Source organism: Bos indicus x Bos taurus, chromosome 17 (genome assembly GCF_003369695.1).
Source record: "Bos indicus x Bos taurus breed Angus x Brahman F1 hybrid chromosome 17, Bos_hybrid_MaternalHap_v2.0, whole genome shotgun sequence".
NCBI lineage: Eukaryota > Metazoa > Chordata > Mammalia > Artiodactyla > Bovidae > Bos > Bos indicus x Bos taurus.
This window is the reverse complement of record NC_040092.1, coordinates 24594208-24621797: the sequence shown is the minus strand read 5'-3', so window position 1 is coordinate 24621797 and position 27590 is coordinate 24594208. Positions and strand designations below refer to the sequence as shown.

Sequence of the window (27590 nt, the reverse complement as noted above, 5' to 3'; positions counted from 1 at the left end):
CAGGCTCACAAAAGGAACACACAGGGACTCTTGCTGTACAGCAGACGGTGACACTTTATTCATTTAAAAACATGCCCTTCCCCAAAGGGCATGAGGCATGTGTGTATGTTTCTATAAAGATATGGATGAACTATGCTGAGGTTCAGTGGAGCCAAGCACATACAATATCATTCAACCAGGATGAGAGCAGAGACTCCCAATGACCAGTATTTTATCAGCAGCAGCATCACTGGTCAGTACCCAGGACAACACTTGGCCTTTTCTTAGGTTGGCATCACTGATTCCAAACTCAGATGGATCTGTCCACTAGGGGTTTGGACTCTGTTTCTCCCTTCCTCTCTTCTCTATGGCCATAAGGGAGCCCCAATTCTCATGACCCTCAGATGCCACCAAAAAAAAAAAAAGGAGGAGGGTGGTGATGGTATTTTTAGAGAATCCTGGGCATGAGGAGCAGGTTTACCAGATAACTGCCTTTGGGAAGGTACTCTGTTGTGAAATTGAGGGGTAGGATTAAACCGGAAATGACACGGAACAGAATCTATAAATTCGCTGTTCTCATCTCCACATCATCAGCACCAGAGTTTAAGGTGTTCAGTCAGAGCCTTCCTCTTTTAGGTTTGGTTGTTTATAAAGACAGGATGGTTGGAAAGAAAAAGCCCAGGATGTTGTGAAGTCTGAAGCAAAGACAGCGTGGGTGTTTCTGCCCCCTCCAGGGTCTGCGGGCATCAGAACAAACCCTAAGGAAACACTTCCTCGGATGGACTCAGAGCTGGCTTCATCTCCTCCTTTGGGTCCTGTGGCTTCCAACTTTACACAAGAAACAGAGCATGTCACGCCCAGTCATCATGGAATGTCCACTGGAAAGCGGGGGTTTCAGGATCCAACAGAGGCAACTGCTGCCACCAAGGAAAAGAAGCACGGGGTTTGGGGGATGCCCACTGGTGTGGCCAGGGTGTCCTTACAGTGATGCGGACACTTGCTTAAACTCGCCCCATGTTGGATAAGGTCACCGGGACCCACGTGCCGGTCCTGAGACGGGCTGGAGGCTGGTGACCTGATCTCCACTCACTGCTGGGTCTCTGAGGCTGAGTCCCTGATGCTGAACCCAGAGTCAGTTCCAGTGTCTTCCAGGCCATGGGTTGATGCGGCCTTAGTGCCAACTGATTTTCAAACCCAATTTGACTGGAGGTAGGTGGAGCCTACAGGGTGGGGGAGTGGGGGTGGTGCTGCCTGCTTATCTAAAGAGGTTCGGGCTATCTCACATGACAATTACACACAGCCCTGCTTCCGGTGTTCAGAGATGCAAACCTGCAGAGCCTGGGGGTGCAGCCAGACATGTGTCAGCCCTAGATTTGCTGCAGGGTCTGTACCATGTTAAAAATCGCTGCCAGAACCCCTCTCAGCTGACATGTCTGATGTTTGCTTTTGCTCCTTGAGAAGGCAGTGATCATCAGAAGACAGGAGAGAGGTGTCTAACCCTGTGAGGGCTTTACAAAATAAGTCTTTGTTGGCCCTGCTGCTGCTAAGCTGCTAAGTCCTAAAACGTCCTAAAGCAGCTAATCCAACTCTCTCCCTGACTCCCCTTAAAACCAGTGACCCCGCCCCCACCCCAGTGAGGACTGCATCTCCAGGAGGTATGATCTGGAAGCACATCTGGGATGTTACTTGGAAGCACAGAGAGGTTTTTGGATGAATCGTCTTATGACTGATAGGTCTACGATTCCAATGAGCTGGGCTTGGTTTGTACTGGCCAGGTCCCTTGCCCAGAGCTGTGTCCGGGGTATCCGCCCACGGCTGAGCGTCTCACAGTACCAGGCAGGTACTCTTAGTCCTCAGGGCTTCTCTCCAGAGTCCTGACCAGCTGCCTGTAGGTCTGTCTTTCCTCCTGCCACGAATGGTACTTTCTCACATACTCCCTTCCATTGGCCACGATTGTTTTTTCTAATGCCGGATCGCTAACCAGTCTCTTTGCCAGCTGAACAAACTCCTGCAAAGAAGGAGGTGGAGAAGAAAGAGAGGTAAGTAATTCGTAAAATGGGGGATGCAAACACATCTGAAAGCCCAGGTCGGCCTTTGCTCCTGGTCCCTCTTTTGCCCACCGCCCTTATTCTGGAAAAAAAATAGCCCTTCAGAGGGATGCAAGTTAGTGCAAACATTGGGACTGAATAAGAAATTACATACACAAACCACACACACGTGGGCACGTGTGCGCAAGGGTGAACATCGTGGAAAAATACTGGAGCCATCAATTATGCTTCCTCCATCTTTCTTTTCTAGATTGCCCAAATTTACTATTTCTTACAGTAACTGAATTCTTACAGTGACTCTTAGAGCCATAATTTCTTCCCTCCTTTGTACTCAGCTGGGAGATGAAGTCAGGTCTTACTCCAGGATCTGAGCTCCTATATTGTAGACAATAGTACCTCTGCCCAGTTTTGTTTTGTTTTTTTCATTATATTCCTTCATCTTTTCTGGGCACAGAGCATGTCTTCAAATCATGGACATCATCTGACGGAGTGGAAAAGGTCAGGCTTCTATTGCAGATCTGGGTACAAATCCTCTTTGAAACACGTAACTTAGCTGTGCAGCTTTGGGCAAACTAGTTAACCTCTGTGAGTCCCACACTGATCGTCTCCCAAGGGGCAGTGGGCACTTGACAGATAAGCCCTGCCCTGCCCCTGACTCCATCGGGGAGAGGGGATTTAACCAGCCTCAATTTTCTAGACTTTGCTTCTGGTGCTCAGCTTCAGAGCGAGGAAGTCTACATTGCTCTATGTTTATCCATACTTTTTGTAGACACTGATGCAATGAAAAAGTGGCCACCTCTTTTAAGAATTAAAAGTAATTTTTTTGTTGTGGGTTCACTGTGAGCAGGGGGGATCTTAGTTCCCCAACCAGGGATCAAACCTGCACTCCCTGGATTTGAAGCACAGAGTCTTACCCAGTGGGCTGCCAGAGAAGTCCCCAGCCGCACACTTAGTTGCTCAGTCGTGTCTGACTCTTTGCAACCCCATGGACTGTAGCCCACCAGGCTCCTCTGTCCATGGGATTCTCCAGGCAAGAATACTGAAGTGGGCTGCCATTCCCTTCTCCAGGGGATCTTCCCAACCCAGGGATTGAACCCAGGTCTTCTGCATTGCAGGCAGATTCTTTATCACCTGAGCAACCAAGGAAGCCCAAAATAAAGTAAGACTGCCAGAGAAATCCCAAAGTAACCACTTTTTAATAAGGGTTTAAAGAGTTTAAGGGTTAAGGGTTTAATCAAAACCCTTCATAATTGGAAAGAATTAGAGTTGTTTTGATTGCTAAAGAGTATTCAGAGAGAGGAAGGGAACGTGCATTATTTATTATGCTTGCACATAAGTCAAAGCAGTGCTCATAAGCCAGGAGGCCTGCGTTTAAATTCACACCCTACCATTTTCTGGTTGGGTTGGTTGTTTTTTGATGCTGAGATGCATGAGCTATTTGTATATTTTGGAGAATAATCCCTTGTCAGTTAAAGAAAGTGAAAGTGATGTCTCTCAGTCGTGTCCAACTTTTGCGACCCCATGGACTGTAACCTACCAGGTTCCTCCATCCATGGGATTTTCCAGGCAAGAACACTGGAGTGGGTTGCCATTTCCTTCTCCAGGAGATCTTCCCGACCCAGGGATTGAAGCCGGGTCTCCTGCATTGTAGGCAGACACTTTATCATCTGAGCCACCAGTTAACTTGTTTGCAAATATTTTCTCCCATTCAGACAGTTGTCTTTTCATCTCATAGTTTCCTTTGCTGTGCAAAAGTCTTTAAGTTTAATTTGGTCCCATTTGTTTCATTTTTTTGTTGTTGTTACTCTAGGAGGTGGGTCAAAAAAATATCTTGCTGTGATTTATGTCCGAGAGGAGATGGATAAAGAAGATGTGGTACAAATATACAATGGAATATTACTCAGCCCTAAAAAGGAACAAAACTGTGCCATTTGCAGAGATGTGGATGGACCCAGAGACTATCATACAGAGTAAAGTAAGTCAGAAAGAGAAAAACAAATATCATATGATATAATGTGTATGTGGAATCTAGAAAAATTATACAGATGAACTTATCTGCAAAGCAGGAATAGAGTCACAGATATTGAGGACAAATTGGGAGATTGGGATTGACATACATACCAGACTGTGGTTAAAATAGGTAACTAACGAGAACCTACTGTGTAGCATAGGGAACTCTGCTTAGTGCCCTGTGGTGACCGAAATGGGAAGGAAATCCAAAAGAGAGGGGATATATGTATACATACAGCTGGTTCCCTTTGCTGTACAGTAGAAACTAACACACATTGCAAAGCAACTGTATTCCAATAAAAATTAATGAAGAACAATCACAGAAGTGATGCTGGATGCATTTTGTAACCTGAGACTCGGTTTCTTCATCCTTAAAATAGGAATAATAACTGTACCTAGGGCTTCCCAGGGAGGGGGTTCAGTGGTAAAGAATCTGCCTGCCAATGCAGGAGATGGAGGTTCGATCTCTGGGTCTGGAAGATCCCCTGGAGAATGGAATGACTACTCACTCCAGTATTCTTGCCTGGAGAATCCCATGGACAGAGGAGCCTGGCGGGGCTACAATCCATGGGATGGTTAAAAAGCTGGACACGGCTTAGCAACTAAACAACTAAAAAAAAAGTACCTGCTTTGTAGCATGCTGAGAGGATTTAATGAGTTTATACATAGAATTCAGGGCAGAGCCTAGCACAGACTTAGCTATCGTTATTATTATGATTCACCAACTTGTGTAAATTCCAATAAAACAACAGAGATTAATACACAGTGCTTTGCTGTTTGCAAGGAACATCCACATACTCTCAAAATTATTGTTAATTAAACGTTGGATGATTTTTATAGCTAGCAATATAAATAGCAATATTTACAATAGAGTAGAATTTTATTTTTAAGCAGTATGCATACACTTTATGGTAAATTGGTGTTCTTTTTATAATAAAAATATAACATATTTGTCCTCATCTCATAGGATAACAACATCCTTATTAAAGTTATTCTAGAGGCTTATAGCTTTGGTACATTATTTTAAGATGCTGGTCATATCTTTGATTTACCTGATACAGAGACTTTGGCTAAAACTCACCCCGCCCCCCGCTTATGATTTCTATAGAATCTATGACCGTTTTACAACAGAGTCCTGAATGATAGAGTTTCTAGGAATAGGATGTGATAAAGCACACTGTTTATTCCTCTCTGCATGTGAGACTGAACAAAAAAAAAAAAAAAACACAGACTGAAATAAAGCAAGAGAGAGTCGGGCGAGGAGTGAGAAATGTCTTCGCCGCTGGCATAGAACCCTGGATGCTGGCTGAAAGAAAAGAAAGAAGAAAATCACACTCTGGAATGTTGAGAGTCACTCTCTGAGGCCCTGAAATTTTTTTCTTCTGGGCTGAAACAGCTCCCCATTTCAACGAAGGCAATATTCTGAACACACTTGTGCGGACGATGAGAAAAGTATGTTGACACACTCTGTCATCCACTCTGTGCAAGGTGGTGGCCACAGCCCTTCCATCCCTTTCATGAACGTCTCTTTGCAATAGGACCTGCCCACTCCTCCTATAAACTGGGAGGTCTATTTCCCCATCTCCTGAATCTAGGCTGGTCCTGGAATTTGCTTTTACTAACAGACTAGGTCAGAAGTAATGCTGTCTGACTTCCAAGCAAAGCTTCAAAAGGGCTTACAGCTCCCACCCTTGCCATCATGGGCCCCCGAGGTCACCCCACAAAGAAGCCTGAGATAGCCTCCTGAAGACAAAAGACCACTTCGACAAAGATGCCTGGCTACCACCTGCATCACCACCAGACACTCATCCTGTGGACCAAAGAACCATGCTATAAGAGCTGTAGCAAAACTCCCAGGGTCTTTCCTGGTGGCCCAGGGGTTAGGAGTCCGTCTGCCAATGCAGGGGACACAGGTTCGATCCCAGGTGTGGAAGGATCCCACATGCAGTGGAGCAACTAAGCCCATGCACCACAACTACTGAGCCCTCATGGCTAGAGCCTGTGCTCCGCAGCAAGAGAAGCTATCACAGATGGGAAGCCCGTGCACCGCAACTACTGAGCCCTCATGGCTAGAGCCTGTGCTCCGCAGCAAGAGAAGCCATCACAGATGGGAAGCCCGTGTGCCGCGACTAGAGAGTAGACCTTGCTGGCCACAGCTAGAGAAAGCCCAAGCGTGGCAACACAGACTCAGTGCAGCCAAAAATAAATAAAAAATTTTCAAAAAATTCCAGGAAACAAATACAAATGCCAACTCATCATCATCCCAACCAAAGCCCCACAGCGTCTATATACCTGTCAGCTGCAGAACTCGCCAGGACACTCACCATCTGACTGCCAAATCCTGGTTGGGAAGGGGAGTGTTCATCACTCGTGTAATGATCTATTCTTGAAAATTACTCATGATAATAAGTTATGAGGCATTAAAAGGTGCATAGCAAAGAAGAACTAAACAGCCTCTTGATGAAAGTGAAAGAGAAGAGTGAAAACGTTGGCTTCAAACTCAACATTCAAAAAACTAAGATCATGGCATCCGGTCCCATCACTTCATGGCAAATAGATGAGGAAACAATGGAAAGTGTCAGACTTTATTTTCCTGGGATCCAAAATCACTGCAGATGGTGACTGCAGCCATGAAATTAAAAGACACTTGCTCCTTGGAAGAAAAGCTATGACCAACCTAAACAGCATATTAAAAAGCAGAGACATTACTTTGCCAACAAAGGTTCATCTTGTCAAAGCTGTGGTTTTTTCCAGTAGCCATGTATGGATGTGAGAGTTGAACTAGAAAGAAAGCTGAGTGCCGAAGAACTGATGCTTTTGAACTGTAGTGTTGGAGAAGACTCTTGAGAGTCCCCTGGACTGCAAAGAGACCAAACCAGTCCATCCTAAAGGAGACCAGTCCTGAATATTCATTAGAAAGACTGATGCTGAAGCTGAAACTCCAATACTTTGGCCACCTGATGCAAAGAGCTGACTCATGGGAAAAGACCCTGATGCTGGGAAGGACTGAGGCAGGAGGAAAAGGGGATGACAGACGATGAGATGGTTGGATGGCATCACCGACTCCATGGACATGAGTTTGGGCAAGCTCCAGGAGTTGGTGATGGACAGGGAAGCCTGGCGTGCTGCAGTCCTTGGGGTTGCAAAGAGTCGGACATGATGGAGCCACTGAACTGTAACACTAGAACAAGTAAAAGAAAATAGAAACCAATATTAGGATCCCACATCTTAAAATCAAGAGTTGGAAACTCAGGTGCCTGCCTCCTGGGCTCTGGCAGGGAAGAGTCAAACCCCAGTTACCTTGGTGAATAGAGGCCTCTGCTTGTCTCCACATTTCCTATGATCTTCAAGAGAAGTTGAAATTCTGAATATTTATGTAAAGGCACTCCATGTTAAATATCAACAGCTAATTCAAAATCTTAAGTATACAGCAAAACTAAACAAAACATGTTTGCAGACTAGATCTATCCCAGGACCAGCGGTGTGCAAACCCTGGCATAGGTTATAGGTTTCAAAAGTTTTTTTTTTAAAAATCATGCAAATAAGTATAGTTTTGCTTTCATAATTATTCAATTAGTTGTTGACCATTTTCAGAGTTTTCTTCCTTTCTGAGTGGTGGAAAAACCGGTGGAAAAACTTCTCACTGAGAAATAAGTCAGAGAGAGGACAATAAATACTATATGTAAGTTACAAGTGGAATCTAAAAAAATAAAATGAAGGAATGAATATAGCAAAACAGACTCACAAATACAGAGACCAAACCAGTGGTTACCAGAGAGGAGAGGTAAGTGGGGAGAGGTGAGACAGGGGTATGGGATCAACAGGTATAAGCTGTTACAAAATAAACAAGCTACAAAGATATATTGTACAGCACAGGAAATACAGCCAATATTTTATAGTAATTTTAAATAGAATATAATGTGTAAAAATAATGAATCACTACACTGTACACTTGAGACTAATGTAATACTGTAAATCAACTATATTTCGATTAATTTTTTTTTTTAATCACTGAATCCTTTCGACCTGCCTTGTTGCCCTGACGCAACTGTCAGATCCAGGGCATGAGAAGCTGTCCATTTCACAGGATGGATAGTTAGACCTCTGTTGGGAGCCTTCACGTAACCACGTCAGCTGAAAGCCATGGGGCAGAGGAAAACCCCTCAACAAGAAACAAATGACCCACGCGGAGAGAACATGAGAGCTAGCAGACTGAACATGGGCTGGTTTTAAAGAACATTGCATTCCAACAACCTTCTGTGAGTGACACATATTTATTCTTACTGGAAGAGCAAAAGTCAATCACATAAAAACTCTGCATTTCAGGCTCGGGGTGTATGTTCAATTAAACAGCCCCAAAGCTGCTTCTGCAGATGCTTTGAATATAACCCACTGATGGGAGAAATTGACAAGGAGCTTTCTGAAGACTGACAGAAGTGCTGTCATTAAGACTGTGGTTTTCCCTGGGGCTTTCTTGCATGGAATCCTGCAGTTAATTAAGGTTTTGTCTGTACCTCTGGTTCTCAAACTTTGCCATTCTGATTGGATAGGTTGGGGGTGGGGTCCAGGAGTGTTGTCTTAAGTCTGTTTGAGCAGAGACATCACTTAGGTCCATCTAGTCAAAGCTATGGTTTTTCCAGTAGTCATGTATGAATATGAGAGTTGGACCATAAAGAAGGCTGAGCGCCAAAGAATTGATGCTTTTGAACTGTGGTGTTGGAGAAGACTCTTGAGAGTTCCTTGGACAGCAAGGAGATCAAACCAGTCCAAACTAGAGGAAATAAACCCTGAATATTCGTTGGAGGGACTGATGCTGAAGTTGAAGCTCCAATACTTTGGCCACCTGATGCAAAGAGTTGACTCACTGGAACAGAAGCTGATGCTGGGAAATACTGAGGGCAGGAGAAGGGGGCAACAGAGGATGAGATGATTGGATGGCATCATTGACTCAATGAACATGAGTTTGAGCAAACTCTGGGAGACAGTGAAGGACAGGGAAGCCTGGCATGCTACAGTCCACGGGGTCTCAAAGAGTGGGACATGACTCAACAACAACAACAATAGAATATTAGAGGCTGGGCAGGCTGAGGGGTTGGGGGTCGGGCGCAGCTCATAAACAGCAAACATTTACTTCACATAGTTCTGGAGGCTGAAAGGATCTGCTTCTTAATTCATAGATGGCCGTTTTCTCATTATAATCTCATGTGGCAGAAGGAATCAGATCTCTTTGTGGGGTCCTTTTTAAAAAATTGGTTAATTTTCAGCTGCGATGGGTCTTCATTGCTGCATGCAGGCTTTCTCTAGTTCATTGAGCAGGGCTATTCTTTGCTGCAGTGTGACAGCATCTCCTTGTGGGGGCTTCTTTTGTTGCCGAGCACAGGGTCTAGGCACAAGGGCTTCAGGAGTTGCAGCTTGCGGGCTCTAGAGAGCAAGGGCTCAGTGGTTGCATTGCATGAGCTCAGCTGCCCCTCGGCATATGGAATCTTTCCAGAGCAGGGACTGAACCTGTGTCCCCTGCATTGGCAGGCAGATTCTTAACCACTGGACCACCAGGGAAGTCCACGTACGGTCTTTTTTATTAGGGCTCTAACTCCATTCATGAGGACCCCACCTTCACATCCTAATGGACTATTGGAGGCCCCACCTCCTAACACCATCACAGGAGAGGTTAGAATTTCAACATGTGGATTTGGGGGTGAGTGTGTGGAGGCAAAAACATTTGGTCCATAACACATGTGTGTTTTCCAATAGTTCTCCACCCCTCCCCAGGTGATTCTGGCCTAAGATGGACCACTGTGCCTACCTTATTTTACACAAGTTATTAGGCCACAGAATAGATTGATCTTATTGGAAACTGTCAGTAATGAGAATCCCACTTCAAGATCCATCTAGAAAAGTCTATTTTTCTTATGTGCAACACCATTCATTGGTCTAGTGTTAAGCTCTAGCTAAATGCCACATTTCACAACGATGGGTATGTAAACACGGTCACATAATACTCCCAACTGTCTGCATGTATTAGCTATTCTCTCGACTCCTGCCATTAAGTAAAGTGGGGGCCACTCATAAGAACGTACAAATAGTATTGGAATTACTCAGCATAAACCTCCAGCCTGTGTGTGTGCTAAGTAGCTTCAGTCGTGTCCGACTCTTTTCGACTCCATGGACTGTAGCCTGCGAGGCTCCTCTGTCCATGGGATTCTCCAGGCAAGAATAGAGGAGTGGGTTGCCATGCCCTCCTCCAGGGGATCTTCCTGACCCAGGAATCAAACTCGTATCTCTTATTTCTCCTGCATTGGTAGACAGGTTCTTTACCACTAGCGCCACCTGGGAAGCCCAAACCCCCAGCTTCTCATTTTTTAATTGAAGTGTAGTTGGTTTACAATCTTGTATTAGTATCTGGTGCACAGCAAAGCGATTCAGTTATACATATATATACATATTCTTTTTTATATACTTTTTCATTATGGCTTATTACAAGATATTGAATCTAGTTCCCTGTGTCATACAGCAAGACCTTATTGTTTATCTATTTTAGATATAGTCCTGTGGATCTGTTAGTCCCAAACTCCTAGTTTACCCCACCCCTTTCCCCTTTGGTAATCATAAATTTGTTTCCTATATCTGTGAGTCTATTTCTGTTTCATAAATAAGGTCATTTGTGCCATATATAGATTCCATATATAAGCAACATCACCCGATATTTTTCTTTGTCTGACTTCCTTTTCACTTATTCTGATGATCTCTGGGTCCATCCATGTTGCTATGGCATTGTTTCATTCTTTTTTATGACCGAGTAGTATTCCATTGTATGTATGTCCCCACAGCTTCTTCATCCATTCATCTGTCGATGGACACGTGTTGCTTTTATGTCCTGGCCATTGTGAATAGTGCCGCTATGAACGCTGGGGTGCACGCATCTTTTCAGATACATGAGTGCCATGGGCCGCTTGGTGAGAAAGTGAACCGCCTTTCAATTCTCTTCCATGCCTGGTTGAGTCAGGCAGAAGACCTCAGTGAGGTGCCAGCCTGTTCCCTAACTTCTCAACAATGACTCCTGCTGTCTGTAGCCAAAAGCCTTCCGTGGTGGCCAGAATCAGGCAGAATTTGACAATGACAACAGCCAACATTGATCACGTTTCAGCGTTCAGGATTTTGGGTTACGTATGTGTGTGCCCAGTTGCTTCAGTCGTATCCAACTCTTTGAGACCCTATGGATCTTAGCCTGTCAGGCTCCTCTGCCCACAGGGATTCTCCAGGCAAGAATACTGGAGTGGGTTGCCGTGCCCTCCTCCCGGGGATCTTCCTGGCCCAGGGATTGAACCGTCGTCTCCTGCGCCTACTGCATTGAAGGCAATTTCTTTACCTACTGAGCCATCCGTGAAGCCCAATAAGATGCTTAAGTACCCTCCAGCAGGTCTAAGACGGAGCCCCATAAACAACACAATGAAACTTCCAACTCAAACTATGAATAGTCCCACCCAGCAGGACAAACAAAGCCACAAATAACTTCACATCAGCTCAGATAGGAGTTTCCTGCCAAGGGAGTCTTGGCACCCAATTTACTAAAAATAAAATTGTTTTTTCAAGCGTTTTTTGGGATTTTGGAATTGCAGGAAAAGGGCACGAACTCTGTGCTATGACTACAACTCCTTTCACAGAAACATGGGGCACAGAGAGGTCCAGGAACCTGCCCGAGGTAACACAGCAGGAAGTATCAGAAACGGGAAGTAAGCTTGGACCATGCAGCCCCAGAGCCAAGGCTGCTTCACAGCAGGATGGAGTAAGTCCATGGATCCACGGGACTTGGGACCTACTGAGGAAGCTAAAGCCAAGGATGGTGGACATTCTCTCTCTTACTTCCCAGATTCCTCTCAGAGCATCATGTCAAATATACAAGCTGGCAGAACATTGCCCTTGCTATGCTGGCAGCTCTGGAGGCAGGGAAGAGGAGGATGGCAGGAAGGAAAGGGAAGAAAATGAGGAGAGAAGAAGTGAACTCTGGAGATGGTTCTGGTGGACACGTTACCAGCAGTCAAATGTCAGGAGGATGGCAGGAAGGAAAGGGAAGAAAATGAGGAGAGAAGAGGTGAACTCCGGAGATGGTTCTGGTGGACACGTTACCAGCAGTCAAATGTCAGAGGGAAAGAGCAAAACCCAGAAGAAATGTGCAAGTTAATCTGCAATTAAGTCATCCTGGTCATGATTTGGGGAGATGCCATGAGCATGACTTTGACAGTGTCACCCAAGGATCACTGACTTCAGCGAGGACGTGGAAAGAACCACCTAAGGAGGGACACCTCAAAGTCCAGGCAGAGCTCAGGGGCCAAAGCTGTCATCGGCTACTTTGCAAAGAAAACAGGGAAAGACAGTAGTTCAATCACACCTGGACAGCGCGCGGCGTACAGTCACATCATACTTAAATAACCGAAGGTGTTTACCAGAAAGATGATCCCTTTAATGCCCTGGTCTAAGTACGTCTCCCACTAGTTACTGGGCACCCATCAGTGCCAGAACCATCACGAGGGGGCTGCATGAAAAAACCAGCATGACTGCCACCCTGGGGGGCATCCAGCCTGGGGTGGGGGTGGGGAAGTGAGGCTGTGGACAATAAAAGCAAGTGCACATGTCTGAACTGTGCAGAGGGTTATGGAGGAAAAATACAGGGTAGGGGGATAGACAATATGGGGTGGGGATGAGGTGATAAGTTGGGGGCACCAAAAGCCTCTCAAGAAGGAGACAGTTTAGTTGAAGGGGAAGGATGCTCCTGGGGGCCTGGATGTGGGTGGAACCGGCGGGAGCAAGGGGCAGGGAGATCAGAGCAGGAGAGTGAGGGGGCTGACGGGGGCCTGGGGAACTGAGATGGGAGCTGCATTTTCTCTGCAGCCACGGGAAGTCACCCAGGGCTTTTCTACTGGAATGGATGGACAGGATCTGAGTTGTTTGTTTGTTTTTTAATTTGTTTTTTTAAAGATTTATGTGTATGTTTTGGCTATTGTGGGTCTTCCTTGCTGCACACTGGCTTTCTCCAGTTGCAGGGAGTGGGGGCTACTCTTTAGTTGTGGTCCGCAGGCTTCTCATTGTGGTGGCTTCTCTTGTCACGAAGCACAGACTCTAGGCGTGCTGGCTTCAGTAGTTGTGGCCCACGGGCTTAGTTGCTCTGTGGCATGTAGGATATTCCCACACCAGGGATGGAACCTGTGTCCCCTGCATTGGAAGGCAGATTCTTAACCACTGGACCACCTCGAAAGTCCCAAGATCTGCATTGTATAAAGGTCCCTTTGGTGGCCAGGAGGAGAGTGCATAGGTGGAATGGCGGAGGCTGTTATAACCATCCAGACAAGACCCAGTCATGCCTCTGAAGAGTCCCGGTTGAGCAGTATTCTGGGGACAGAGTGCCCGAGAGACAGACAGAAGCAGCACAGATACAGAGGCGCAGGGCTCCTGGTGTTTGCTCACTGCCTCACTTGCCACAGACAAAGGTGGAAGCCCCTGGGAAGGGGGCTTGAGTCAGCTGCCAGGGTCCCCCTTCCTTCTCCTATAGGATCACCCCTCGTGCCTGCAGTCCCCAAAGATCCTAAACAGGCCATCTGGCTGAATTCTGCAAGTGCTAAGAAGTCACCGGCATCTCTTTGCTCTGAACTCCAGGATCAACTTCAAAGGCACCTACAGGGCTGATTGCTAGAGCAAGCTGTGAACCACATTTGCTGTCCCGATATCTAGTCACTAGAAGAGTCCACCAGGCCCCTGGTAAGAGGAGCTCACGGAGTGGCGGGCAGAGAATTGGCTGGCAGCTCTGGGGACAGATGGGCTTCCCTGATAGCTCAGTTGGTAAAGAATCCACCTGCAATGCAGGAGACCCCGGTTTGATTCCTGGGTGGGGAAGATCCACTGAAGAAAGGATAGGCTACCCATTCCAGTATTCTTGGGCTTCCCTTGTGGCTGAGCTGGTAAAGAATCTGCCTGCAAAGCGGAAGACTTGGGTTCGATCCCTGGGTTGGGAAGATCCCCTGGAGAAGGGAAAGGCTACACACTCCAGTATCCTGGCCTGGAGAATTGCATGGACTGTATAGTCCAAGGGGTCGCAAAGAGTTGGACAAGACTGAGCGACTTACTTCACTCACTGGGGACAGAGGGTCCCTTCAGTGTGGTCAGGCCAGGTCACAAAGGCCACTCTCCTAACTGCAAGCCCCCTAACTACAATGACGTTTTTTTAAATACTTATTTATTTGGCTGTGCTAGTCTTAGTTGCTGCACACTGGATCTTTAGTTCTGACATGCAAACTCTTAGTTGCAGCATGTGGGATCTAGTTCCCTGACCAGGGACTGAACCCCTACATTGGGAGCATGGAGTCTTAGCCACCAGACCACCAGAGAACTCCCCAGTTACTTGTTTTTAAAAAAGAAAAAATCTAATTCTATTGCATGTTGCATAGATTGCAAAACAGTTATTCCTCTTAAAGTATGTTGAATGGGTATTGTTTACACACGGACACATATTCTGCATCATGGTGACTAGGGATGGTCAAAGGCTTGAAATTGAATATATTAATATTTGATGAAGTAACTAAAAACTCTCACTTTCAAAAAACAAAGCCCCCAAACTATAATGTACTTGCTCACAAGCAGAGAGGTCCTGCACAGCGGGTGGGTTCCAGAAGCCCACATGTAGCCTGTGAGAAGCAGGCCACCGGCAGAGGTCAGGCCAGAAGGCCAAGTCCGAGATGCTTTCTCCTGCCCTGGAAAGGCAAATGAAGACTCTACAGTTGGGGGGGGGGGGGGGGAACTGTCCCGTATTCCTCCTATTTTAGGGGAATGTCAGACTTTGCCTGATGGCCTGAAGCAAGACCCTGGACCAGAACCAGGAAGGGCCCTGCGCTCCATCCCTGATCCACTGCGTGGCCTGGCCTGGCCTTTCCTGAGCATTGAGCCCCACCTGGTGGCTCTGCGCTCGTCTTCACCTGGCCAAGTCTGGCTCTGTGCAGCATCACTCAGTGCTGTGCCCACCTGGGGCATCCCTTGACATCTGTGTCTTTCTGATCCCACAGACCAGCCACAGGCAAAGAAGCCAAAGAGGACTGGGACTTAGAAAGACGTCCGCTTTCCCCAGGGACTTGGACAAAATCATGAGCAGAATCCTTTTAGAGGACGGTCCTATGGAAAAGTGTCCCTTCTCTCCCCAGACGAGAGAAGGGGAGGGAGGGAGAGAGTTGGAGAGGGAGGCAGAGACTGAAAGAGAGACACAGACGTGTGGCAGGGAGGCTGAGACACAGATAGAGGGAGAGAGACAGAAACAGAGGCAAAGTCAAAAACAGACAGCGATAAAGGAGAGACAGAGAGACACAGAGAGGAGGAGAGACCCACACAGACACAGAGTGGAGGGGGATCCAGAGACACAGACCCAGAGACAGAGAAAGAGAGAGACACACACAGACAGAAGAGGGAGAGTCAGAGAGTGAGAGACAGAGACAAAGGCAGAGACAAGGACATACAGAGACAGAAGGAGAAACAGAGACAGAGAAAGGAGAGACAGAGGGAGTGCAAGACAAAGAGAGACATGGAAGCAGAGGAGAGACAGACAGAGGGAGAGGTGGCCACAGGAGGAATCCTGTGCAAAGGCTCTCAGCAACGGCTGAGCAGACTCTGCCATCAGGCTGCGGGTTCGAGTCCCCGCCCCACCACCTCCAGCCTGTGTGGGGTACTCGTGAGAAATAATAAGAGAAATGGGCACAGTTCCTCCAAGGGCACCCAGCACCCAGAGGAGGTCAGGCAGAGACCACCTGCCCCATCACTCACTCCCTCTCCTGAGAGCAGCCCCACCACCCACTCTGCGCTCTGGAAGTGTGGCCAGTGCGGGCGAGGAACCGCATTTTTAATTATTCACTTGAGTGGACTTAAATTTAAATCTTAAAACTGGTGCTCGAGTCAGGTATTGCAAAGCTTTTCAAGTGTATTTGGAACAGCCTGCATACGCGCATCTACTTTCCCAACTGCAAACGGTATGGAGTCTCAATGCAAACCAAGTAGTTCAATACAAATTTAATCTCCAGATGGAGATGAGCTGGTGTGTAAAATACACACAAGATTTCAGAGACTTAAAAAAAAAAAAAAGAATGTAAAGATCTCATTAAACAGTATTCATACCGGGTTTCCCTAGTGGTCGAGTGGTTGGGAGTCCACTGGCCAATGCAGGGACAGGGGTTTGATCCCTCGTCCAGGAAGATCCCACATGGTGCAGAGCAACTAAGCTTGTGCGCCACAACTGCTGAAGCCCACATGCCTAGAGCTGGTGCTCTGCAACAAGAGAAGCCACTGCAATGAGAAGCCTGCTCACTGCAACAAAGAGAAGCCCCCGTTCACTGAAACTAGAGAAAGTTCAGACGCAACAACGAAGAACCAGAGCAACCATAAATAAATCTTTTAACAAAATATTTATATCGATTACATGTTGAGAGGATGCAAGTTTGGCTAGATGGAGCTAAATAAAACATATTGTATTATTGATATGAATTTCATCTGTTTCTTTTTATTTTCTTTGAACGTGGCTATTAGGAAATTGTAACTCCTACACGTGGTTGGACTCACCCTGGTCCCGGGACAAATACCAGCCATGCACCTGATCCCAGATTTTCAAGCAGACAGTCATTTTGTTCAAGGTGCAAAGCTGTCATCTCAGCATAATTATCAATAGCACCCTCTTTGAGACTTCACTGGCAGTCCAGTGATTAAGCCTCTGCACTTCCAATACATGGGACATGGATTTAATCCCTGGTCAGGGAAATAAGACCCCACATGCTGCAAAGTGTGGCCAAAAGTTTAAACACAAATAATAACACCACTTTCACTCTCAAAGATATCCTGGTTTTGCACAATGAACAATATGGTCACCCTAAAGGGCAAATCCATATAAATAAATGTTATATTGACTTGGGATTTAGTTCGCCCTGGCCTTTGACTGTATGGATCATGACAAACTCTGGAAAATTTTTAAAGAGATGGGAATACCAGACCACCTGACCTGCTTATTGAGAAATCTATATGCAGGTCAGGAAGCAACAGTTAGAACTGGACATGGAACAGACTAGTTCCAAATAGGGAAAGGAGTACATCAAGGCTGTATATTGTCACCCCCCTTATTTAACTTACATGCAGAGTACATCATGAGAAACTCTGGGCTGGATGAAGTACAAGCTGGAATCAAGACTGCCGGGAGAAATATCAATAACCTCAGATATGCAGATGACACCACCCTTATGGCAGAAAGCAAGGAAGAACTAAAGAGCCTCTTGATGAAAGTGAAAAGAGGAAAGTGAAAAAGTTGGCTTCAAACTCAACATTCAGAAAACTAAGATCATGGCATCTGGTCCCATCACTTGATGGCAAATAGATGGGGAAACAGTGACAGACTTTATTTTTGGGGGGCTCCAAAATCACCGCAGATGGTGACTGCAGCCATGAAATTAAAAGACGCTTGCTCCTTGGAAGAAAAGCTATGACCAGCCTAGACAGCATATTAAAAAGCAGAGACATTACTTTGCCAACAAAGGTTCATCTTGTCAAAGCTATGGTTTTTCCAGTAGTCATGTATGGATGTGAGAGTTGGACTATAAAGAAAGCTGAGTGCTGAAGAATTGATGTTTTTGAACTGTGTTGTTGGAGAAGACTTTTGAGAGTCCCTTGGACTGCAAGGAGATCAAACCAGTCCATCCTAAAGGAAATAAGTCCTGAATATTCACTGGAAGGACTGATGCTGAAGCTGAAATCCTAATACTTTGGCCACCTATGCGAAGAGCTGACTCATTTGAAAAGACTCTGATGCTGAGAAAGATTGAAGGCGGGAGGAAAAGGGGACGACAGAGGATGAGATGGTTGGATGGCATCACCAACTCAGTGGATATGAGTTTGAGTAAACTCCTGGAGCTGGCGATGGACAGGGTGGCCTGGCGTGCTGCAGTCTGTGGGGTCGCAAAGAGTCGGACACGACTGAGCGACTGAACTGAACTGAACTGAGTTTGCCCTGAGCTTCCTTTGGGCTTCAGTGGAAATCCGATCAACAGTGAACATTCATCTGTGCTTTTACATTTTGAAGGGACTGGTTGGGGGCTTATACATCATGTGTTAGTGCTAAGTTCACTCAGTCGTGTCTGACTCTTTTCGACCCCGTGGGCTCTAGCCCTCCAGGCTCCTCTGTCCATGGGATTTTTCCAGGCGAGAACACTGGAGTGGGTTGCCGTGCCATCCTCCAGGGGATCTTCCCGACCCAGGGATCGAACCCACACCTCTTATGTCTCCTACATTGGCAGGCAGGTTCTTTACCACCAGCGCCACTTATTTAATATCCAAGAATCCTAAATGTTTGACTAAAAAGTTAAAACTTTGCTTTACAAATATCATATATTGACGCATATATATGGAATCTAGAAAGATGGTACTGATGAGCCTATTCACAGGGCAGCAATGGAGATGCAGACATAGAGAACAGGCTTGTGGACAAGGTGGGGGAGGGGAAGGAGAGGGTGAGATGAATGGAGAGAATGGCAAACCAATATTGTAAAGCAATCATCAATCGAAAATAGATAAATAGAATTAAAAAGTTAAACACTTGTTTTGAATAAAAAGAGAAATGATATTTTGCATGACGCTGGCCAGATCTCACAAGGAGAACGTCTCGCTGTATTGAACCTAATTCCAGAGCTCTGCAGACTATATAGCTCCCAGGGGGCAGCCAATGACATCACCCAGTGGTCAGCACCGTGAATATGATTAACTCTGTATCCACACAGCTCTCCTCTGAGACCAAGGACGGAACTCAACCCCACGTGCTTTCTGCTGTTCCCCAAAGACCAACATCATTATCTCCATCTTAAGGATCAAGGACTGAGTGCAGGAAGAAGAAATGTGTCCAGGATCACTCATATTTCGAGTGGAAAACTCAAGTTCCAAACACAGCCTGAAGGAGGCTGCTATGTCTCCGACATGCCGCACTTCTTCCAAACCTGAAACTTTGGATTGACTATCAAAGTTTGAAAATCAAACAGTCTTAGTAAAAGTGCATGATGAACACAAAGAAGAGAGGCCGGAACAAAATACATACATGATAAATGTTAGCTGTCATCATCATTATTACAAAAGTTATGATTTTCTTTACAGTTGCCTAAAAAACAAACAGAACCTCCCAGCAACATTAGTTTGGACCACACTTCAAAAGTCTGTCCTTGACAAAGAATATAGATTCACAGTTTCTATTAAATGTCAAATGGATTTTAATTCTGAAGCTATAAAACGGTGCCATAAAATAGCTCAGCTCTTTTCTTCCTAAAAAGAAAAAGAATGAGATTGTCGAGGTAACAACAACAAAAAAATCAATGTTTAGTAGGTTTGGAAAGCTTCATGTAAATTAAGGTTTTCCATGGTTGAGGTGTATAAAAACAGAGGTTATTTTGTTCCTACCACAGCTGAATATTTTTAATCATCATTTTGTTGAAAATCCAAAATATGACTTTTTGCATTTTATATGTATGTATGTGGCTTTCCCAGGTGGCTCAGTGGTAAAGAGTCTGCTTGCCTGCCAATGCAGGAGACACAAGAGACGAGGGTTTGATCCCTGGGTCGGGAAGATCTCCTAGAGTAGGAAATAGCAGCCCACTTTAGTATTTTTGCCTGGAAAATCCCATGGACAGAGGAGCCTGGCAGGCTACAGTTCATGGGGTTGCAAAGAGTTGGACAGGACAGAGCACATGCACATGTGTGTACGTATGTATGTATCTATGTATATATGTAACTATGTATCCATCTGTGTTTCTATGTATCTATCTATATTAACTTTATGAAGCTGACACCCTTGCATGGAAGTCCCTTCTTAATAAGTGAGACAGAGCTTCGAGGACATATTTGAATACACATTTGAAATAAATCTCACAAACACTGACAACCAGTCAGTGGTTAATTTCATCTGAGCTCCTGAACCGAGATGACAGCAACCGCAGCCACTGACTTGTGGAAAATGCACATTTGTTTTTAAAGCAACAGCTCCCACTCCATGCTAGGTCGAGTCTGATCATGACTATGAAACAAAGCCACGTGTGATATCTGTGTCTAGCACATGTTTCAGAATGTGATATTAAAAAGGAAAAAAAAAACAAAACCACAGCCTCCTCCTGTTTGAAACATAGAGCGGTTCTATTTTTTTTTTTTTTTAACATCCTTTGTAAAAGTAACATTAAAGAGTTGGAATCAAAATAGGCCCAAGCCTTAACTTTGTCAGTGCTTCGGGGCTGTGTCTGATAACTCACAGGAAGCCGGTAACCAGCAGAAATAACTTGGATGTGTCAGTGACAGGATCGTTATTTGCAAATATTAAAAGGAATGTCTTACAAGGAACATGAAATGAAGTCAGGAGAGCCAAACTGTTCTTGTTCTAACACTGGACTTGATACACCCATTTGTAAGTGATGGCTATTCAGACACTTGCTGATAAAACTGCAGTGGTTTGAAATTGAGCTATAAAATAAATAGACAGTGTGTTTGGGAAGATAAAAATAAAATCTCTTTGCCCACGGGGAGACAATATCCTATGACCTCCGGCATGGCTGGTGCTGATGTGGAGAGATGCAGAACGTGGTAAAAAGCAATATGCTTTTGTCTAGAGAATCAGCAGGGAACCACTACACACTCTTCATTTCCTGGTATTGTTTTGGCTTTTAGGGGTTACTATTCAAAGGAAAGGGCTTCCCCGATGGCTCAGCTTCCCCAGTGGTTCAGTGGTAAAGAATCTGCCTGCGATGCAGGAGACGCAGGTTCGATCTCTGGGTTGGGAAGATCCGCTGGAGAAGGAAATGGCACCCTGCACCAGTATTCTTGCCTGGAGAATCCCATGGACAGAGGAGCCTGGCAGGCTACAGTCCATGGGGTCACAAAAGAGTCAGACATGACTTAGCAACTAAAAAATAACATGTGCACTGCGTGCATGCTAACTTGCTTCAGTTGTGTCCAACTCTTTTTGACCCCATGGACTGTAGTCTCCAGGCTCCTCTGTCCACGGGATTTTCCAGGCAAGAATATTGGAGTGGGTTGCCCCGCCCTCCTCAAACAACAACATTCAAAGGAAAGGGCTTCCACAGTGGCTCAGTGATAAAGAACCCGCCTGCAATGCAGGAAATGTGGGTTTGATCCCTGGATCTGGAAGTCTGCTGGAAGAGGAAATGGCAACCCACTCCAGTATTGTGGCCTGGAGAATTCCATGGACAGAAGATTCTGAAGGACTACAGTCCAAGGGGTCACAAAGCGTGAGACACAACTTACTGACTAAACAACAACAACACGAGCTATAGGGCATCAAGGGCTCTCCTTTTGCTGATAACGGTACCCAGAGCCTTGGGCTGAGTGCCGTACCCACGGCTCAGCCCTGTATATCATCAGCTGCTTTAACCTCTATGCGCTGTTAAAATTAGTTCCACTTGTCCCGAGGAGAAGATGGAGCTTGGAGACTCAGGTTAAGGCTACACGCCCTGCACAGGGTCCCGGGGGTTTAAAGGCATATCCTTGGAACTTCAGACCTTGGGGCTGGAACCCCCTCACACATATCCTGGAAGGTCCTGGCACACACGTGTGCCCTGGATGGCACTGTGCCCATCATCTGTGCCCAATGTCAACTGCACTGGCCTTTATTTTAATTTCAGATGCACACATGTATCAGACACATACATGTATGAACACAACCATGCTGCCTCTTCTGTACATTGTTTTGAAGAACTGCAAGGGATCAGATATATGGCAATCTTCTGAATACTGGGGATATTCCAGAAGCATAGGATTATACCTGAAGAACACCTGCATCAGAAACCAGAAATCTATTTGGAAGTTTGGGGTTAGTAGATAAGAAGGCAATGGCACCCCACTCCAGTACTCTTGCTTGGAAAATCCCATGGGCGGAGGAGGCTGGTGGGCTGCAGTCCATGGGATTTCGAAGAGTCGGACACAACTGAGCGACTTCACTTTTTGAGAAGGAAATGGCAACCCACTCCAGTGTTCTTGCCTGGAGAATCCCAGGGACGGGGGAGCGTGGTGGGCTGCTGTCCATGGGGTCGCACAGAGTCGGGCACGACTGAAACGACTTAGCAGCAGCAGCAGCAGGTGCAACCTACTATATATGGCATGGATAAATGACAAGATCCTACTGTAGAACACAGGGAACTATATTAAATATCCTGTGATAAACCATGATGGAAAAGAATATGAAAGAGAATGCATACATGTATATACATATATCACTGAATCACTGTCCTATACAGCAGAAACTAACACATTGTAAATCAACTATATTTCAATAAAATAAACTTTAAAAAAAGAAACTAGAAATTCAAGCATCTAAGAAGGGAAGTGACTTGCTCAAGGTCATGGTAATCAACACCAGCAGCATCAGAAATAGAACCCAGGTCTCATGTTTCTGGAAAGTCCCTAGGTTTCTTTTAGTGACATGTCCAGGAGGCTGCCCATGTGACCAAGTGACCCTGTGTTCCATATACTCTTCTACTGATTACAGTAGGTCCCCTACATGTAAACCTTCAAGTTGCTAGCTTTCAAAGATGCTAATTCGCATTCGCAAGTCCAATCATGTAGGGAGTGGCAACCCACTCCAGTATTCTTGCCTGGAAAACCACAAGGACAGGGGAGCCTGGTGGGCTACAGGGGTTGCAAGAACGAGACAGGACTTAGCAACTAAACCACCACCACTGGCGCACGTTGTCACGTGCCTCCTCTACGAGTGGCTGTGCTTTTGTGTACTTTACTGCTCAGCACTGTATACAGTACAGGAGTACAGCATCTTTATTTCAAGTCCAGGATGCCCAGAAACAAGCCTGAGAGCAGCGGCGGAGAAAGGATGAAGAGAGACAAGAGGCAGAAGGAGTAACTGAAGAACTGAAGAGACTCATGATGCAGGAAATGGCCTGGGGGTTTTCTTTACTTGAGGAGGCACTGGTAGGTTCTGAGGCACAGGGCCCTCATGTCGAATGGTACATGAAGCTTGCAGCAGACGTTCAGAAAGCAATCCAGTGCTACTGTGTCATCTATGATGAGAAAAAAAGAGCTACTACCCAGACATCACTGGATTGTTTTTTTAAGAGGGTCGATAGAATTAAATCCAGCAAGGAACCAGAACCTGAGCCATCAACATCAGGCATGAGTGAAGTTGCAGCTTGCCCTCCGTCTCCTGTTGCTGACAATCCTTCAGCTCTGCCTTCTCCCACCTCCTCTCCCTCCTCTAGTCAGTTCACTCAGTGAGTGAACTCGTCTGTTCACTCACTGCCAGCCCCTGTATGTCAATTGTCTTACTGTATTTTTCAAGGTCCTGCACCGTAAGATTAAAAATGTTTTCTTAATTGTTTGCTTTTTATGTAGTATTTATATGAAAAGTATTATAACCCTATTGCAATACAGTACTGTATAGCCAATTGTGTTAGTTGGGTACCTAAGCTAATTTTGCTGGACTTACAAACAAACTGGACTTATGAATGTGCTCTCAGAATTGGGCTTGTTTGTCTGTAGGGGACTTACTGTGTAAAGGGAACACTGAGAGCTAATCACAAAGATGCAAATTACAGACTCTCTGAACCACAGGCGGATGAAAACGACTCAGACCAGGTGAATACAGAGAAATCGCTCTCCTTTACCTGAGGGTCTGAAAACAGCAATCCTGTAACTTCATGCTTCACCACCGCAGAGTTTCCGGGGATGTTCCTCGCCAACACCGGAACTTCCAAATCCATTGCCTGAAAGGATGTAAAGGGCAAAGGAGACAGGTGGGCGATCACTGTCAGAGTCTGTGTGGTGAGATGAGCCAATCTGTGACAGAATGACTCCTTAGTTTCACTGGAGCTCTGGCACCACCCAAAAAATCACCCCAAAACTTTGCCCAAAGTGGTTTCCCAACACAAATTCCGGATTTTCCAACTACACACTGAATCTTAATGACTGACTGTATTTGCAAGTGTTGGCAAACTATATACTGTAATGGCCTATCTTACTGCAACATCACAAAGAAACCTTCTCTTTCTCCAATGTTCAGTTCACCCTTCTTCAATGGCAGCCTGGAGTACACTTTTTGAAAATATTTACCTATTTATTTGGCTGCACCAGGTTTTGGTTGCTGCTTGCAGGATCTCCATGGTGGCATGTGAACTCTTAGCTGTGGAATGTGGAATCTAGTTCCCTGACCATGGATCGAACCCCAGCCCCCTGTATTGGGAGCATGGAAACTTTGCCACTGGAGCAGCAGGGAAGTCCTTGGAGTATACATTTTTAATTATCATCATTCTCACTTTCCTTGATGGGTAATTTTCTTTCAGCACCAGCCATATGATTGCCACCAGATCTGTACACATCCCTTTGGCATGGATACAGACGTAAGGAGGAATAAGATTTATCACCTGATTACCCACTAAACAACCTTTCCAGTCTCAAATGCCTGGGATCAGCCAGCATGGGGTTCCTCATGATGATAAAAGTCTCCAAGTCATAAATTTCCCTTCTCATCTTATAGGGTAAAGATTGGGACCCTCCACTATCATTAGAATCAAAGCTATGGTTTTTCCAGTAGTCATGTATGGATGTGAGAGTTGGACAATAAAGAAAGCTGAGCGACAAAGAACTGATGCTTTTGAACCTGTGGTGTTGGAGAAGACTTTTGAAAGTCCCTTGGACTGCAAGGGGATCAAACCAATCAATCCTAAAGGAAATCAACCCAGAATATTCCTTGGAAGGACTGATGCTGAAGCTCCAATACTCTGGCTACCTGATGCGAAGAGCCAACTCATTGGAAAAGATCCTGATGCTGGGAAAGATTGAGGGCAGGAGGGAAAGAGAGAGGCAGAGGATGAGATGGTTGGATGGCATCACTGACTCAACACATGAGTTTGAGCAAACTCCAGGGGATAGTGAAGAACAGGGAAACCTGGCATGTGCAGTACATGGGGTCAAAAAGAGTTGGACACAACTTAGCAACTGAACAACAACAACTCTCATTACACTTGGGAACAAGAAAACTCAGCAGCATGGGCAGAAAGTAACTCCGCATCTCAGCGTTAGGGTCACAGCCCCCTTATGAGCCCACTATTTGGGCCTTGGGTTCCGACCTCCAGTGAGTACCATCTGGCATTTTGGAAAAGACCACAGTCCAAGAATCACAAAACTGTGGTCTTGCCCTGGTGGGAGCTTTGCTCTCGACTGACACGGCGGGTTTCAAATCCATTCCTCATCACCATGATTTTGGGGAGACAAAGTTCATCTTAAACAGCAAGGATTTACTGTATAGCATAAGCAACTGTATATTCAATATCTTATAATAACCTATAATAGAAAAGAATTGGGAAAAAAGAATATAGATGCATACATATAACAGGATCACTTTGCTGTACAGCTGAAACTAATATTATATTGTAAATCAACTATACTTCAATAAAAGAGAAAGAAAAAAAAAACATGTCATTTAAAAAGCATATGGAAATGCTATTTTCATTCAGCCAAGATGTGACATTAAGGATGGTTGATTCTCAAGTCACTTTCTTTAGGTGTAAAGTTACCTCTTCAAAAAGGCAAAGTCTGAGAACATGACTGTGCTGTGACGCTGGTCCTGATGCACACGGTGCCTGGGAATGTCTTGGGGAGATGGTGTTAGGAGATGAGCGAGCTTACCCTCTGAACCCTTCAGGTCATGATCTGGGAAAGGGGGAGTGTTGGGGAGGGGCACTTGGAGCAGAAATCAGCTCAAATCTGGTGCCTGGGGCCCCATTTGGGGACTAAGAAGAGAAAACATCAGAGCTCAAGAGGTACCAAACACTTACTCAGGTTTGCAGTCACTGGATTTCTCTTGCCCACCATGAGCTCTTCAAGCATCCAGCAAGTGGGTGGAAGCTTCACATTTGAACTTTTAAAAAAGCTTCATTGGGGCATCCCCTGGTGGTCCAGTGGTTAAGACTCTACCTCCCACTGCAGGCGGTGTGGGTTTAATCCCCAGTTGGGGAATTACGATTCTACACGCCGGGTGTTGTGGCCAAACAATGAACACATAAAAATAAATTTAAAAGCTTTGTCTCTGGTGCACCATCCTCAGCCGGGCTGATAAGGGTTTTCAGAGACATGACCCCCCAGTCTACGTTGCAGAACAGTCTTTGGAAACACAGCCACCAGGGCTCTGTATCAACACAGTAAGTGAGTTTTTGAAGGGTGCCTTATATAGGTGTCTATATTGGGCTTCCCAGGTAGCTCAGTGGTAAAGAATCAGCCTGCCAATGCAGGAGACATGGGTTCTATTCCTGGGTCGGGAAGATCCTCTGGAGGAGGAAATGCAACCCTCACCAGTATTCTTGCCTGGGAAATCCCATGGACAGGAGAGCCTGGTGGGTGACAGTTCACGTTTAAAAGAAATGTGTCTTATCATATGGGATTTTTACATGCCTCTGAAACAAAATAAGGGCTTCCCAGGTGGCACTGCTGCTGCTGCTGCTGCTAAGTCGCTTCAGTCATATCCGACTCTGTGCGACCCCATAGACGGCAGCCCACCAGGCTCCTCCGTCCCTGGGATTCTCCAGGCAAGAACACTGGCGTGGGTTGCCATTTCCTTCTCCAATGGATGAAAGTGAAAAGTGAAAGTGAAGTCACTCAGTCCTGTCTGACTCTGCGATCCTATGGACCATAGCCCACCAAGCCCCTCCATCCATGGGATTTTCCAGGCAAGAGTACTGGAGTGGGTTGCCATTGCCTTCTCCAGGTGGCACTTCTCCCAGGTGGCACTAGTGGTTAAGAACCCACCAGCCAATGGAGAATACGTAAGAGAACTGGGCTTGATCCTCGTATTGGGAAGAATCCCTGGAGGAGGCTATGGCAATCCACTCCAGAATTCTTGCCTAAAGAATCCCATTGACAGGGGAGGCTGGCGGGCCACAGTCCACAAGGTGGAAGAGTGGGACACAACTGAAGCGACTTAGCATGTACCCATGCATAATAAAACAATGCTAATTCTGAAAGGTCAAAAGATCCCCTCCCTCCAAAGCGAGATGCACTTATTCTGTGATTAACCATTTTGGATCTTTGAATTGATTTTAATGAAATCCACCCTCCATGGCTCCTCTAAAATCAGTTTCATTCAAAACCTTCATCCCAAAGGTTATTTTGGAGTTTTCAAAAGGAACACAGTGTCGGCATCTGAAAGCAGATGGAATTACTCAGAGCTGCCTTTCCTTTGAAGTAAATGAGATCTGACAGCAATTCATCTGCAATGAAATGCTGTATGTGCTGGCTACAAAATCATTCCCCAAATCCACTTTACCTTTTCTTAAGAAGGTGGGGGAGAGGAAATGTGTATTTACATACAAAGGAGCAATTCACCAAGGCTTGAGGACTGGTACTCTTAAGAATGTACATTTTTAAAGCTAATATGAAGAGTACAATGTACTGCTCCAGTGATTCTAGTTGAAAGCTGATTTTAAACCACAATGGAGATTAATGCTAATCATTAAGCTCAGATTGAGATATTGAGGCATTCAACATCTAGATGAA

The 27590-nt window shown here is 45.6% G+C and overlaps 1 protein-coding gene across 4 annotated transcripts in view; it reads right to left on the bottom strand.

Annotated features, from left to right (window-relative positions):
• Positions 1 to 34: 34 nt before the first annotated feature.
• GLT1D1 (glycosyltransferase 1 domain containing 1) overlaps positions 35 to 27590 on the bottom strand; it is a 115646-nt gene continuing 88090 nt past the window's right edge. For 2 of the 4 annotated variants that reach the window (XM_027567045.1, XM_027567046.1), the window contains 2 exons: positions 23708 to 23806; positions 35 to 1987 (listed from right to left, as the gene is read on the bottom strand). In XM_027567045.1, coding sequence (XP_027422846.1) covers positions 1826 to 1987; positions 23708 to 23806 — 261 coding nt within the window. In that variant the 3' untranslated portion in view covers positions 35 to 1825. Of the gene's footprint in view, positions 1988 to 22844; positions 23105 to 23707; positions 23807 to 27590 lie in introns of those variants that run through there. The other 2 variants (XM_027567048.1, XM_027567047.1) reach the window with 2 other exon arrangements.